General features: G+C 38.5%; 2 protein-coding genes across 9 annotated transcripts in view; both read left to right on the plus strand.

Annotated features, from left to right (window-relative positions):
• Window positions 1–1,495, plus strand: part of fbxo44.7 (F-box protein 44, tandem duplicate 7) — a 34,291-nt gene extending 32,796 nt beyond the window's left edge. The window contains exon 7 of the mRNA XM_073938692.1: window positions 1,192–1,495. Coding sequence (XP_073794793.1) covers window positions 1,192–1,210 — 19 coding nt within the window. The 3' untranslated portion in view covers window positions 1,211–1,495. The remainder of the gene's footprint in view (window positions 1–1,191) is intronic.
• The window catches only part of fbxo44.8 (F-box protein 44, tandem duplicate 8), a 29,436-nt gene that overhangs the window by 7,811 nt on the left and 7,171 nt on the right, over window positions 1–14,454 (plus strand). For 4 of the 8 annotated variants that reach the window (XM_073938754.1, XM_073938753.1, XM_073938755.1 and 1 more), the window contains 10 exons: window positions 1,192–1,453; window positions 1,533–1,647; window positions 1,755–1,850; window positions 7,759–7,891; window positions 7,975–8,114; window positions 10,740–10,786; window positions 10,863–10,974; window positions 11,073–11,168; window positions 13,329–13,464; window positions 13,947–14,089. In XM_073938754.1, coding sequence (XP_073794855.1) covers window positions 1,192–1,453; window positions 1,533–1,647; window positions 1,755–1,850; window positions 7,759–7,891; window positions 7,975–8,114; window positions 10,740–10,786; window positions 10,863–10,974; window positions 11,073–11,168; window positions 13,329–13,464; window positions 13,947–14,089 — 1,280 coding nt within the window. Of the gene's footprint in view, window positions 1–1,191; window positions 1,454–1,532; window positions 1,648–1,754; window positions 1,851–7,758; window positions 7,892–7,974; window positions 8,115–10,739; window positions 10,787–10,862; window positions 10,975–11,072; window positions 11,169–13,328; window positions 13,465–13,946; window positions 14,224–14,305; window positions 14,403–14,454 lie in introns of those variants that run through there. The other 4 variants (XR_012398429.1, XR_012398430.1, XR_012398431.1 and 1 more) reach the window with 2 other exon arrangements.

The raw sequence follows: 14,454 nt of genomic DNA on the forward strand, positions 1-14,454 counted from the left end.
TTAACCTACATGGACATCTGTAGTCGAATTATTTGCTGAATTAATAAATGTTGGACTTTAACTGCAGTTTGGCTCTTTCATTCAGGGAATTCATTCATGCCCCTCGCGACAAACGAGATATTTGATTCGAGGAGCTGCTCTAAGCGTGTATTTTTCATGCAATGTTTGATACCGCACGGCGAATGAGAGAAAAAAAAACTCTGCATTTCCCGGAAACTTAGATGCACACGGCAGGTAGCATCAGAAAGCCGCGTGTGTTAATGAGAGAAAAAAAACTCCGCATTTCCCGGAAACTTAGATGCACACGGCAGGTAGCATCAGAAAGCCGCGTGTGTTAATGAGAGAAAAAAAAACTCCGCATTTCCCGGAAACTTAGATGCACACGGCAGGTAGCGTCAGAAAGCCGCGTGTGTTATTCCGGTCACTAAATGTGGTGCTAACATTTCTGCACTCAGTGCTATAGTTAACTTAATTCGATATGAACAAACTGAATAAACAAAGAGCACTGGTCGCTCACTTACCAAATCTGTAGAGACAGGACAATCGCCAGCAACTAGAGCCGCATCTTTATGAAGAGAAGACTACGAGCAAATCCGGATTTCAGCGTTTGCAGATGAGAACAGCTCTCAGGTAAACAATAATCCTCCTTAGACACGTAAATTATTTGTGTGGAGCGTCGCGTACACTGTTAATCCACACGTGATCCAGATAAGCTCCCACAGAGAGAAAATGAAAACGAAACTTAACGGCAGCAAACTATAAAAGCAACACTTCACGCTTGTTTTGCCAACACAACGTGGCGTCTTTGTGGTGTAAACACGGTGACACAAATGAATATTAATGAAGTTGCACAATAGAGCGCGCTGATTGGTTTGAACCAAGCCTAACTCATGCATTAATGTATCACACTGTAAGACGTAATAAGGCTCACTCAGGCACAGACGCCCAGTCTGCACGCTGGAATACACGCTATTATGTCATGACCGTGACGCAGCTTCAAAAATTCGTTTCAAACAGGAAGTACGAATTTGCTTGAAATAACGCAAAAACAACCAATTTACACTTTTTAGTGAAATATAGGTGTCCTAATAGTGTTTTTAGCAGTGTGGGACACATATACGACTGTCAAAAGCTCAAAAAATGTGTTTTGGTGTTTCGTGACCCTTTAAAGGTGATCTTTTTTCCTGTCAGGACTCAGGGGTGCAGTTAGAAGTACCTCTAGCTGTGGTTGAGAAGATCTTGCTGAATCTGCCCGCTCATCAGGTGGTGCGAGTGTGTCGTCTGGTGTGTCATGAGTGGAAAGAGCTAGTGGACAGTGCTGCACACTGGAAAGGGCGCTGTAGGAGAGAGGGAATTCAGCCCTGTGATGCTTCCAGACCCCCAGAGGACTGGTGTCAGTTTTACATCCTAAATAAGAATCGACGTAACCTGCTCAAAAATCCCAAAGCTGAAGGTGAGCCATGTATTTAACATTGTGCAATAAATGGATGCACATTAATCTTTTTTGTTATTATTTGGTTGCTTTTGACTAGCTGGATTGCAAGGATGGGAGATTATGGGTAATAGAAAGGCCTGCTGGCTAATGGAAGAAAATAGAAAACCATTCCCGGACAACACAGTCACCAGATGTTATGTAGCATTTAATGGGTATGTTTGATATATAGATCTTTCGAGAAAGTTCTGCACTCTTTCTATTTCAGTCAGTGATACAAAATGTAAACAAAGCATGAATTAACCAATATCGTTGTCCCCAGGTTGTGTTTGAAGCGACAGCTGATTGATTTGCAGAAAGAAGGCTACAGTGCTGCTTTCATGGATCAACTGCAACCTGACATCAAAATCTCAGACTGGTGAGTATTCACACAACTCACAACTCATGCTACAGCATCTGAATTTTGCATTTATTGCGATTAATTCTTGTGAACAACTTCCCAGCTAGAAATTTGACGTTCCCAGAATGTTCTGAGAAGGTCACAATGTTGAGTTCTTTAAAGGTTTGGAGGACGTTATTTAGAGACCTCTACAGAACATTCAGAACGTTCTAATAATGTTTAGGGGACCATACTTTTTTGGAAATTGTGACGTTCTTAGAACATTCTCAGAACAACCCCGGTGGTGTTAAGGACGTTCTCTAGTAATGTTCCCAGAACGTTCTGAGAAGGTCACAATGTTGATTTCTTTAAAGGTTTAAAATTTCAATGTTGATTTCTTTAGGGGACCATACCTTTTTGGAAATTGTGACGTACTTAGAACGTTTTCATAACCTCCCTGTCATTGTTAGGGACGTTGTTTAGTAACATTCCCAGAACGTTCTGAGAAGGCCACGATGTTGAGTTCTTTAAAGGTGTGGAGGACATGTTTTGGGGGACCTTTACAGAACATTCAGAATGTTCTAAGAATGTTAAGGGGACCAAACTTTATTGGAAAATGTGACGTTCTCAGAACGTTCTTATAACATCCTTGTTGGTGTTAAGGCCATTGTCTAGTAACGTTCCCAGAAGGTCACGATGTTGAGTTCTTTAAAGGTGTGGGGGACGTTATTTTTGGGACCTTCACAGAATGTTATTTTCTTGTCCTAAATGTTAGAGACAGAAAGAGCTCAATCAATAAAATATTACTAAAATTGGCTTTATTGGCAGAAAACATAAAGCATTTGTCAAACAATTAAATTTTTAATATGCTGTGTCTGTGTGTTTGTGTGCGAGTCTTAGTCACTTTCTCTATCCTCCAGTTGTCTTTCTGCTGCCTGAAACAAAGCATAAATAACAATAATTACAATTAGGTTGCCTTACTTTTTGTATCTATTTTTTTTCTTTCAGATCTATACAGTGATGCTTGAGTCTTATAAAATAATTATAAATTAGTATATTTTGAATAAAAAAAATATAAATCTCCATATCTGCATCCCACTTATCTTTTTTAAAGAACTGCCACTCAAATATCTTTTGATAAGGAAACAGTGTTACACTCCACTGAAGATATCCATAGGCCTACATAGTTATCTTTGTTTGCTAAGCGCAAAAATTTGTTTAAAAACTACTTCTAAATTCAATTCTAATTTCCAGCAAACAAATAAATAAGCAATAATATAGAAGTGGGGTCAGAAAACTGAGTTGTATCCAAAAACACGTCCTGTTCATATGGCCCATACAGTCCAAAAACCCACAAGTGGACTAATCTAAGCTTGTTTTTAATAAACACATGTAAATATGCATATAATAAATAACAATAATAACATTATACAAAAGCAAGTTGTCGTAAAAAAACTGAAAAAAGCTCCCTGAGATGAAGGCAGTGGTTTTTTATATTGATGTAGAAAATAATATTTTTTGTCATATTTTATTCCTTTAATTCGTTTTCATTTGTAAGGATATCTGCGCTGCTTTCAGCTTGTCTATTACACACTTTGTTTTAGTTCCTTAAAATAGCAACGCACCAACAATGAATAAATAAACTGACCAAAACAGAACGTCCTCCTAAAGTCATATTGGAAACGTTATTATTATATAACTAAAGGAGGACCATGTGAAAACATTCTGTTAATGTTAAAAAGGTTCTCTTTGTAACGTTATTATGTGACCATAGAATGACCAAAACAGAACGTCCTCCTGAAGTCATACTGGGAACGTTATTTATGACTAAAAGAGAACGTTTTAAGAACATCCCTAATGTTCTGTAAAGGTTCTGGACTTTCATTACCTTTAGGGAATTTTCAGAGTTGTTGGTGTGAGTGGCAGCTTATTGCTATCTCCTTTTGTTTTATTAATTTCTCTCTCTCTCTCTCTCTGTCTCTCTGCCTTTCTCTCTCTCATTGAGCAGCGTTCCAAACCAGCCGCACCCGTTTTCAATCAGAGCAAATTGGATCGGTTGCTGTTGATTGAGCTTCCAGGCTTTATAAAGAGGCAGAGCGGCAAAGCACGGAGAGAGTCCCTGTTTTCCCTAACCCAGTGATTATAGTGTGATAGAGATTATTGTTGGATATTGAGAACTGTGAGCTTGTGAATCTCGTGAGATTGTAGTGTAAATAAGTGTGACGTGTAACTTTATGTGACAAGTAAGCCGTGTAGAGAGACGAGTGCTGATTTATTTGTTTATCCTTTAAGTTTCCTGTTATGGGGTAAGAGCATTGTCATTGTTTTGAGTTTTCTTTATATATATATATATTAGGAAATCTAGAACTTTTTTTCAATTTAGGAAGCTTTTTGTTTTGTTGGTTATTTTTGGCCTTACCCTCTCATAATGATTTTGGTTAGGATAATATTTATTTAAGTATCTCTTTGTTTTTGTTTACCCTGTCTGGAAATGTAAAAAAAATATTGAATTTTGTTAAACAATGAATAAAAGATAATATTTTTCTTTTGAAATCTCTTTTCAGAGTTTTTTTTTTTTGTTATTATTATATCTAAAGTGAAGGTATGCTGGGATAGAGAAAAAGGAGATTCTCCACGCACATTATTAAATATTAATTTATTATTAATTCGATCCAATTAAAATTTGATATTTTTTTTTAATTATCCTAATTAATTTTCTTTTGTTACTTTTGTCTCCGTACCCCTAGAAAAGGGACTAAAATGTAACACCATAGAATGACCAAAACAGAACGTCCTCCTGAAGTCATACTGGGAACGTTATTTATGACTAAAAGAGAACGTTTTAAGAACATCCCTAATGTTCTGTAAAGGATCTGGACTTTCATTACCTTTAGGGAACTTTCAGAGAATGTTGCGCAAGGTCGTGAGAACGTCGCCTCCTACCTGGGTTGTACCTTACCCTCTGGTAAAACGATAGACTGTAAAAGATATGGACGTTTTATCCTTGACATCACCCATAGTTTTCTGAAGAGCGCAATTGTAGCTACATGTAGGCGTGGCTAACTGTTGTCATTTGGTTTGCACGTCATTGCACCAAGAGGGGGTTACCAAAAAAGGGCAGAGGCGGAGTGTCAGTGGAGCTACAGATGCCTAATAGCATTTTGCAGGCAGGCTTTTCTTTGGGAGAAACGCTTAATACTTTATTACCTGCGACTCATTTGTGTTCTGACCACATTTGCTTGGTTGTACACTATATCAATAAAGTGTTTAGACTTTTAAAATCACTGTTGTAACACATTGAGCTACTAAACGTTGTTTTCTAAGTTACTTCCAAATACTTCAAATATAGTCTGTGTTAGTAAATGCAAGTCATTTATTAAATCCAGGCATAACACTTTAGGCCAACGTTTTAGATGACTGTTTTTTAGACGAATTACCATGTTAGTAAACATTCAGGATGCGCTCGCAGCGAGGTTGCAGAAAAAAACAGTAGTGCTTGCATTTACAGCAAGGGAATGACATCCGATGTGGTACAGAGTTTGCTGTTGTCTTAGAAATAAGTTATATTGATTACATATTATATATATTATTTACATAATGCTTTCAGCATATTATAACAGCTTGTCACCCAGTGATAAGAATAGTGATTCGGCAAAATTAACACTAAAGTAAGCGACTTTCGTCTGACAGGTCCATCTGCAATAGCAGCCTCCCAATGGATATTGGATAAGATAAAAAGACCAAGCATCCAGCCCCAAATATACAACCATCTTATTGAAGCTCCAAGTGATTTTACAAGAGAGAAGGCCTACAAGTCTTTGAATGCCAATACCATGACTCTAAATCATGTTTTCAACAGATGGAATCTTCAAAGAGTGATCATCCCTTGATTAAAAATATTTTAACTAAAGTTCACCACCTACAAAACAAATTTTACCTTATTTTTTTGGTGGATACCAGGACATGTTGGACTTTCAGGGAATGAACAAGCGGATGCAGCTGCTAAAGCTGCTCTAAAACAAGCTGTGAACAAATGTCAAACTTCTCTATCAGAGATGAGACTTTTTATTAATAATTACATTTTAAATAAGTGGCAAGAGGAGTGGGATACTCTGGAAAACAATAAACTACACAAAATCCAGCCTGAAATTACACACAGAGGTATAAGATATTTTAAGTAATGAGCTGATCAAGTAATTTTTACCAGATGCCGTATTGGACATACAAGATTAATACATAACTTTTTACTCAAAGATGAAGACCCTACCCAATGTTTGCACTGTAAGACCCCATGGACCGTAAAACACATTTGGACTGCCCTGCTTTTAATGACTCCAGAAAGACTTTTTATGATGAGAACTCTCTTAAGGACATTTTTAACAAAGTGACACCAGAAAAAGTATTAGAATTTTTAACATGTATTAATCAGAAAAATCTTATTTAAACTGTATATTCAATTATTTATTTTTACTGTTGATGTTTGTTAATTACTGAAATGCTCTTGCCATGAAAATAGCCTTAGTAGCTGACATGGCAATAAATAAAGAAATAATGAATGAATTGTAGTGGTAAAACTCAAGGTTCTGCCGAGCCTAAGACAAGAAAAAAAGACGGGACTATACAAGGCCTGGGTAATGATCATCAACAAGCAAAACTGCATTCTGACAGTGAACGGCACTTGTACAGCAGGGTATTTGAACTTATACTTTCACGTTTCATTCTAAGCATTCAGTGTCCGCAGTTTAATAAACCATATGTAACCATATGTTTTTGCTGAGTCTGAACTGCAGAGTGGAGCATTTTTAATGAGGATCATCACTTTATTCAGCTCTCTTTTAGCCAAAGACGTCTGCGGTTGGCATTAAAGCAGTGTGGTGTACGGTAAAAGTTAAGTTTTCTGTTTGAATTTGGCATCCTACCACACAACACCACATGTTTGATATTGCAACCAGTCTCTTTTTGCAACCGGGAACCCGTGTGACATAGGTTGGTAATTCAGCTATAGCCTACAGCTAATCAATCTGTCAGATTCTGAAGTCCAATTAAGTTCTTAAGAAAAGTATAAATGATAAATGATCTTAAATAAAACAAATACATTTATAGAGATGGTATATAAGTAAATCATTTCACTCACCTGGGAAATGGAGGCCACTTAAAGGGTTTGTGAACACAATTAGGTGAACACAGCATGCTATATTATCTGGTAATTGTAGGAAATAATTCCAAAAGGCAACTGACAGTGTAAAGCCACATAAAAAAAATTAAAACAAAAATATGATTTATATGCTTTATGATTTATGAATTAAGCGGCTAATCAGCCGCAATCATGTGAGGTGACTTAAGTGACAGCTAGGTCTCGCTGGTTGTCACTCAAGTGGCCCCATCTTTAATTATGCAGACTTAATATAAATTAATATAAACTAAACAGACGAGTTATAAAAAAAATTCACCCCCTCGCAGTTTTAATGAAGGGTAATATTAGCTATATCAGAGGTGGCCAACCCTGTTCCTGAAGAGCCACCCACCTGCAGATTTCAGTTGCAACCTATATCAAACACACCTGCCTGTAATTATCACGTGGTGTTTAGGTCCTAATTAATTGGTTCAGGTGTGTTTAATATGGGTTGCAACTGAAATCTGCAAGAAGGTGGCTCGCCAGGAACAGGGATGGCCACCCCTGAGCTATATGCACCAAAATCCTTTTTTGTACTAGACTGTAAACACCTTTTTCTTCTGCTGTAAAGTTGGCCATTTTAACATTGGGATCATTAGAAATGTGCTCTATTATGGAGCCAGGACTAGCGGAATTTCGATAAATTGCAGTTACTTCTGTATTAGCTTCACTGGGGAGAGCGGGATGTTGCCGCTTGGGTATAACACTGTTCCTGTTTTAAATTAGGCTCTAAAATAAAAACAGAAACACATTTGTTTGTTGTCTTATCTGCAGGTATACCACAACTGCTCCTTATGGAATTAGGTATCGGGTCTTTATGGAACTGCTTAATGAGGAGATGCAACCCATTAGTAGCTATCATCCGTATAGAATGGTTCTAGATGGGGACAATTATCCATGGTGTGAGGTGAGTAGAAAATACTGACGGTTCAGTTACTCAAACTAATAGTCAAAGCTTAACCATACCGTGTTTGTTCTGCTTTATTTCAGATAACGTGTGTCTTTCGAAATTATGGACCTGGTGTTCGGTTTATCTGTTTCACTCATGGTGGGTCGGCACAGTTCTTGAGGGGCCATAATGGAATAAGACTCACTAACAGCAGCGTGGAGATCTGTCCAGCTGCAGAGAGGTACAACTTTCCAGAAGGATTTCACAGGTTCTCAGATGAGGACTTTTAGGGTACTTTTACATCTGTAATTCGCTTTATTTGGTCGGACCAAGGGCAATAAATGATACATTGTTGCATTTTCTGCCGTCTTTGGGTCTTTTTCACACCACACTGCTGGCTTTGGTCCGAACCAGTTGAAAAGAACCAAAATGCAGTCATCTGACAAAATCCACATCTTTAATTGGCCTGATGTTGTTAAACATAGTTCCTAAACTGCTTATTGATTGGTCAGAATTCATGTGGGAGAAAATGCCAATGAACTCCCGCAAGTAAACAAAACCGGCAGAGACAAAATGTCACTTTTTACTATGGAGGGACGACTGCGCTGGCTGATTGTATCCCTGCTTTAGACAAACTATACATTTCGAGAATAAAGAGCGGCCGCGGCTGGAAAACAATGTTTAAATGCATCGCTCGTCACTTCAGGAGGAGGCGTTAATTAATTTAGCTAAACTGCGACATGCTCATCTTCCGGAAATATTACCAACTAACTCTCTGTTGGTAAAGTGCTGTCAACAAATATTTTTCCTCCATGTCCCGTAATGCACAGCGCATCAGCCTACGGTAGCTGGATTAGTCCAAAAGGTGCAGTACTTTTTGTGGTTGGGTCTGTTTTAGTACGGATCATACTCTCCAGGGTTCGTTTAAAAGCGTACTGAGACCACCTCTTCAAGCAAGTCTCGATACGTTATTTTGGTCCCCTTTTGGTGCGCACTCGAGTTTGATTGCTGCATTTATACCTGTCCAAACAAACCGCACCAAGAAGGAAAAATAACTAGTACGATTCAACCGAACTAAATAGAAAGGTGTAAAAGCACCCTTAAAGCATTTTAAAGTGCAGTAAATTAGTATGTTTACATGCACTCTCATAATTATAATAGGATTTTGGCAGTATTCTCATTGAACTACACATTAAGTAAACACAATGCTTTGATAAAACTCATTTGATTAAACTCATAATAACTTGACATATAACTTTACCTCTGAACCACAAAGCTATTGATGCAGCTCACTAGACACATAGACAAGCCACAAATAAACTGATATGAAACAGATGTGCCTTTCTCAAACTCATGATCATTGTTGCTCTATTACTGACAATGGTTTACGTTTAAAGTGATATTCATGATGGCGCCAAGTAACCATCCATGAAAATGTGTTTTGCATTCGATGCCAGTAGATTAAAACAGTGATCATTTATGTGTCTAATGTAAAAATAAAGTAAAAAAAAATAAACGCTTCTCAAAAACAATTTGAAATTTTTTTACATAAGTAGCCCTTACTGTATTTATTGGGAAATAATCACATTTACCATATATGGAGTTTCATTCATGTTATGATATTGTAGAGGCTAAGCCTATTGCTTGAAGTCCCTGAGATGTTGTTAGACAGGCACCCAGCTGACGCACACTGTCCTCTGGCTGATGAAGTGTAAATGAACAGTCTTACTTGTGCCCGTAGATAATTATGTTTATTGCAGTTGCAAACTCCAATAGTTCACAAATTTCCTTCCAGGTAAGTTTCCGTTCGTAGAAGTCAAACACTGCCACATATCGTGACTTACAAACAAAACAAACCGTCATGCTAAAGCATGAATGAATGTGTGTGTGTATATGGCTGTGTGTGCACGTTTGTTTGTGTGTAAGTGTGTGTGTCTCTCTGTGTGAATGCTTATAAAGCCTGTTTAGAGAGCCCCACCTAGTGGAACAATGAACAGTTGCCAAATGGCTCCTACAGATATAGTCAGTTACCTGTATGCTCTGTCATAATCTAGATACTTGGATGTAAATACCAGCATTGGATTGCACAGTAATTTACTACCGAATACATTGTTCTGCTTATGCTGTCTAATCCATGGGAAAATGCATATAAGCTGTCAGAGAACCTCTTGGTAAGAGGGAAAACTGAAATGTTCAAACTGATTTAATAAATAGGATGTTTTCTTTTTGATTTGTTTGTGAATTTTGTTCATCTTTAGTACTACAAATGTTTTTTTGTTTTTGTTTCTTTGGTCTGATTAGTACAGACCAAAACATGACAATAATTGATCATTTTCAGCAGCAATAATCAGCAAAATGTCCAAGTTTCATTTGGTTCAATGGCTTCGCTAACAGATTTTCAACATGTCTGACTGATGACTCATCACAAAAACACTACTGACCTTATTCTTCAATGCGGAAGTGTGCTCGTTTTTGCGATTTGTTTTAGAACTTCCGATTCAGTTGCCTATGGGAGAAATGACTAAGAATACAAGCAAGTGTTTGCTTGACTATACAGACAAAGCAGAATAATATAATAAGAAAATATCAGTTTGCAACATCAAGCAGCATAGCGAGCTGTTTTAACGTTCAAAAATGAATGGAAGTGAAAGAGATCGTAAATCTCAAGTCAAAAAGATTAAAATGACTGTGCCTTCTCGTACACGAAGAAGGTAAATTTGTTAGGGACAAAACAAATAAACCTGTAAGAACAAGACACTTCACTGCAAGACATTTATGGTTCACAAGTTTGATGTCCGTTAATTGTGTTTCAGTACAGCAGAATGTTTTTATATTGTGTAACCTTTTAGTTTGTTTCCACCTGTAGGTTGAGATGCACGAAATCCAACTTGCTGATTAATCCCAGTGCAGAAGGTGAAGACTGTACAATAAGACTGTTGCTATAATCATTCTATTTTGCATTAAGTAACTTCTCTTATGTTCTCATTAGACGGACTTCAAGGATGGAAGATGGTACATAGTGGAAGCGGCTGCTGGGTGACAGCAGAAAATAGCAAACCTCTTACAGACACAGTCACCAGATGCTTTGTAACGTCTTTTGGGTACGGTTGATCATTTAGATCCTTAAATTTCAGTCAGTGTTGCAATTAAATAATAAATCAATAATTAAACACCAATCAGCAATAATCTTTGTTCTCAGGTTATGTTTGAAGCGACAGCTGATTGATTTGCAAAAAGAAGGCTACAGTGATACTTTCATGGATCAGGTGCAACCTCATATCAAGATATCAGACTGGCGAGTATTCATTCAAATATATTTTTCTTAGTTTTGTTTTATGTAAAACATTTGTAACCCACTGGTCTAACTGCACTCAACGTGCTCTGAGCTGGGATTGAACCGGCAATTCTATGCATGGGAGTCGGTTGCTCTAATAAGGAGACTAAAGACCATGGCGTCTAATGTCTGTCGCTTGGTGAAGTTTATTCATAAACTAATTTCAAGAGGATCACGTGATTATGATTGAACACGGCTGGTTCTGCATTAGCATGTATGATCCACCAATCAGGCCATTCCTAACCCACTATAAAGAGCCAGTGTTTTTTCACTACAGTCATCTTCGATTTGAAGAATCCCCCCCTTCCACCCCTACCTCTTTACCTTTCCCTCCATAGGGTGGCATGGTAGCCCAGTGATTAGCACTGTTGCTTTACAGCATACTACACCGGTTCTAGTCCTTTAACAGGCCGGCGGTCTTTTCTGTGTGTAGTTTGCATGTTCTTCCTGTGCTCGCGTGTGTTTTCCCCGGGTTCTCCGGTTTACTCCCACATTCCAAAAACATACACTTCAAATGAATTGATAAATCTAGATTTAGCACTACAGTCAATCCCTCCCCCTGCAGCATATCTCTTCATAGCATTCATTTTAGTCATCAGCTCTTATCAAGAGTGGAGTTGTCGAGATCTGCCTGAGCTCAAGGCTCCCCTCTCGCCTTGCAAACGGGAGGGAGCCCAGGGCTCAAGGACCTTTTGAGCTCAGGGCTCTCTCCCGAGCTGGCCTCGTTACACTCACCCCCCTAAACCTCACTCCCATCCCGGATGATCCCCCACATGTAACCCACCGGTCCTTCTGCACCAAACCCGCTCTGAACTGGGATCGAAATGGCTATTCTTTGGCTTGAAGTCGGCTGCTCTAACAGGGAGACTAAAGACCATGGCCTATAGCGTCTGTCGCTACACCACCTTTAGAGGTCAGAGGAGAGAGGTTTACCTGCATAACACTTTGCTACCCGGCCTCTGTTATACACATATTTAAATATGTCATTAAATGAATGGTTCACCTATGTATTCTGTCTTCCTGTTGTTCCAAGCTATTTTGACTTTGGACTAAACATTAAAAAACAAACACCTTAGGAATAGGGAAATTCTAACAGGCAATATTACAACACTATTGACTTGAATTTTCATTTTTGCTGGAACTGTTCCTTTATAAACCAACCCAGGCTCATTCTGAAAATGTAGTCCCGCGGACGTTTCTGGAGACCGCAAATTACGTAGCTGGAGGTATGTATGGCTGCATTTCATTAAGTGAACGATACAGGGCGGTATGACGCCTTTCCTTTTGGTGCTCACTGTCTGACTGCTTACCTCCGCGTGGAGGGCTTTCCCGCCACAACCAGTTTGTCCGGTTAGCTCATAGTGTACGTCAGCGGACTTAAGACGCAGAGAAGGAGTTGATGACGACGACCGGGTTTGAGTCCGGGGAAGAGCGGTTCCAGAAATCAGGTAAGACAAAAACAGAATACAAAGAATAAAACGAACGAGTGAACAACAGGGTGAGAATGTGGTAAAATCCAAAAACGTGGTAAAAAAATCTGACGAGGGCTTTTTTTTCTGGACTGCTTTATTTTAAACCATCGGTTTGGTTTAGGGGAAGTGAATGGGTGGGCGGATCAATCGGTAAAATTGGTTGGGTTTAGGGAAGGAGGAGGGTGTGTGCGTCGATTGACCAGTCGCCCAGTCAATCATTCAGCCGGTCAGCAGCAGCGCGAGCGGCACTCGCGAGAGACATTTGAGATGCGAAAAAGCACACAAAGCAGCTTCTTGGGGATTTGTGAAAACAAAAACTGCAAAAATACATACCTCCCGAGACATAATTCGCGGTCTCTAGAAACGTCCACAGGACTACGATTTCAGAATGAGCCTGGGTTGTTAAAAAACACTGTATAAGCTTTAAACTCAAATAGGCTTTACTATGAATGCACAGCTTTGTTAAAAAGAAAACATTTATTTTATAAATCCAGAATCAAACAAAAAGTGCTTCAGCAGTAATTGATGTGTCGGGGCTCTTTGGTTCAGGAATTCTTAAACATTTTTTAACTTTCTCCATTTACTTTTCAAGTGCCTTGAACTTACGATTTTGTTTGTGTCACATTAATTTTATATTTGTCTGGCACAGGTATGAACCACGTTTTGATTGTGGATGTGAGTATCAGATCTGTGTGGAGTTGCTTGATCAGGAGAACAAACCCATCAGTACCTTTGAGCCTGAAAAAGTTGTATTTCACTTTGGGAACTCTCAGCCGTGGTGTCAAGTAAGTAAAGTAATACAGAAGGTCCAATAGGCTATATGCACGGGCACTTAAAATTTTGAATAAGCCTGTTTAACATCTGGTTTGTTTTAAATCAATGATGTACACTGCCTGATTAAGACACACTATATAGAAGGACTCACACTAATTACATAATCTATGCTGCAACAAGAACCTTATGAAATGAAAAACTCACAATAACATTTTACAAGTTTTAAGTTTTTTAATGGCCTCAAGGGTGCCCAAACTTGGTCCTGGAGGGTGTGCAGCAAAGTTTTACTTCCATCGTCAAAAAGACAACCTGGGTTAGCAAATCAAGTTTTTACTAGGCTTTCTAGAAACATCCATGCAGGTAAGTTGGAGCTAAAATCTGCAGGACACCAGCCCTTCAGGACCGAGTTTGGGCACCACAGATATGTCCAATTATCTATAATCAAATGAACAGTCAAAGCCTAACTGTCCCTGTTTGTTCTGCTCTATTGTAGACGGCACATGTCTTTAAAAACTATGGAGCTGGAGTTCGATTTATCAGGTTCACTCACGGAGGAAAGGATACACACTACTGGGCAGGTCATTATGGAATCAGAGTCACTAACAGTAGTGTGGAGATCTGTCCAGATGATGAGAGGTGGAGCTTTCTAAAACATTTTTTATTACTTTTTAAAAAAGTAAATGCAGAATGCAGAAAAACAATGCTTGGAGCCATTTATTGTGAAACAAAACATTAACAATGAAAAAAAAGTGCAAATTGGAACAATTTAGGTAGAAAAATTCAGAAATGTTGCATGGAATATGAGGGCTCCCTGACCCTCCATAGACCACAATAGCTCTGACTTGTTCAAAGTCAAGAAAAGGTTCCAAACACATTTTAAAAACAGTCCATGTGTCTTAAGTGGTGTTAAACCTTGTTCAACCTGATTATTATAAAGCTACATGAATACAAAACCAAGACTTAAGACTTTATTCAACAGTTTCTTCTCCTTGGTGTCAGTA

This window comes from Danio rerio, chromosome 23 (assembly GCF_049306965.1).
Source record: "Danio rerio strain Tuebingen ecotype United States chromosome 23, GRCz12tu, whole genome shotgun sequence".
NCBI classification, from domain to species: Eukaryota; Metazoa; Chordata; class Actinopteri; order Cypriniformes; family Danionidae; genus Danio; species Danio rerio.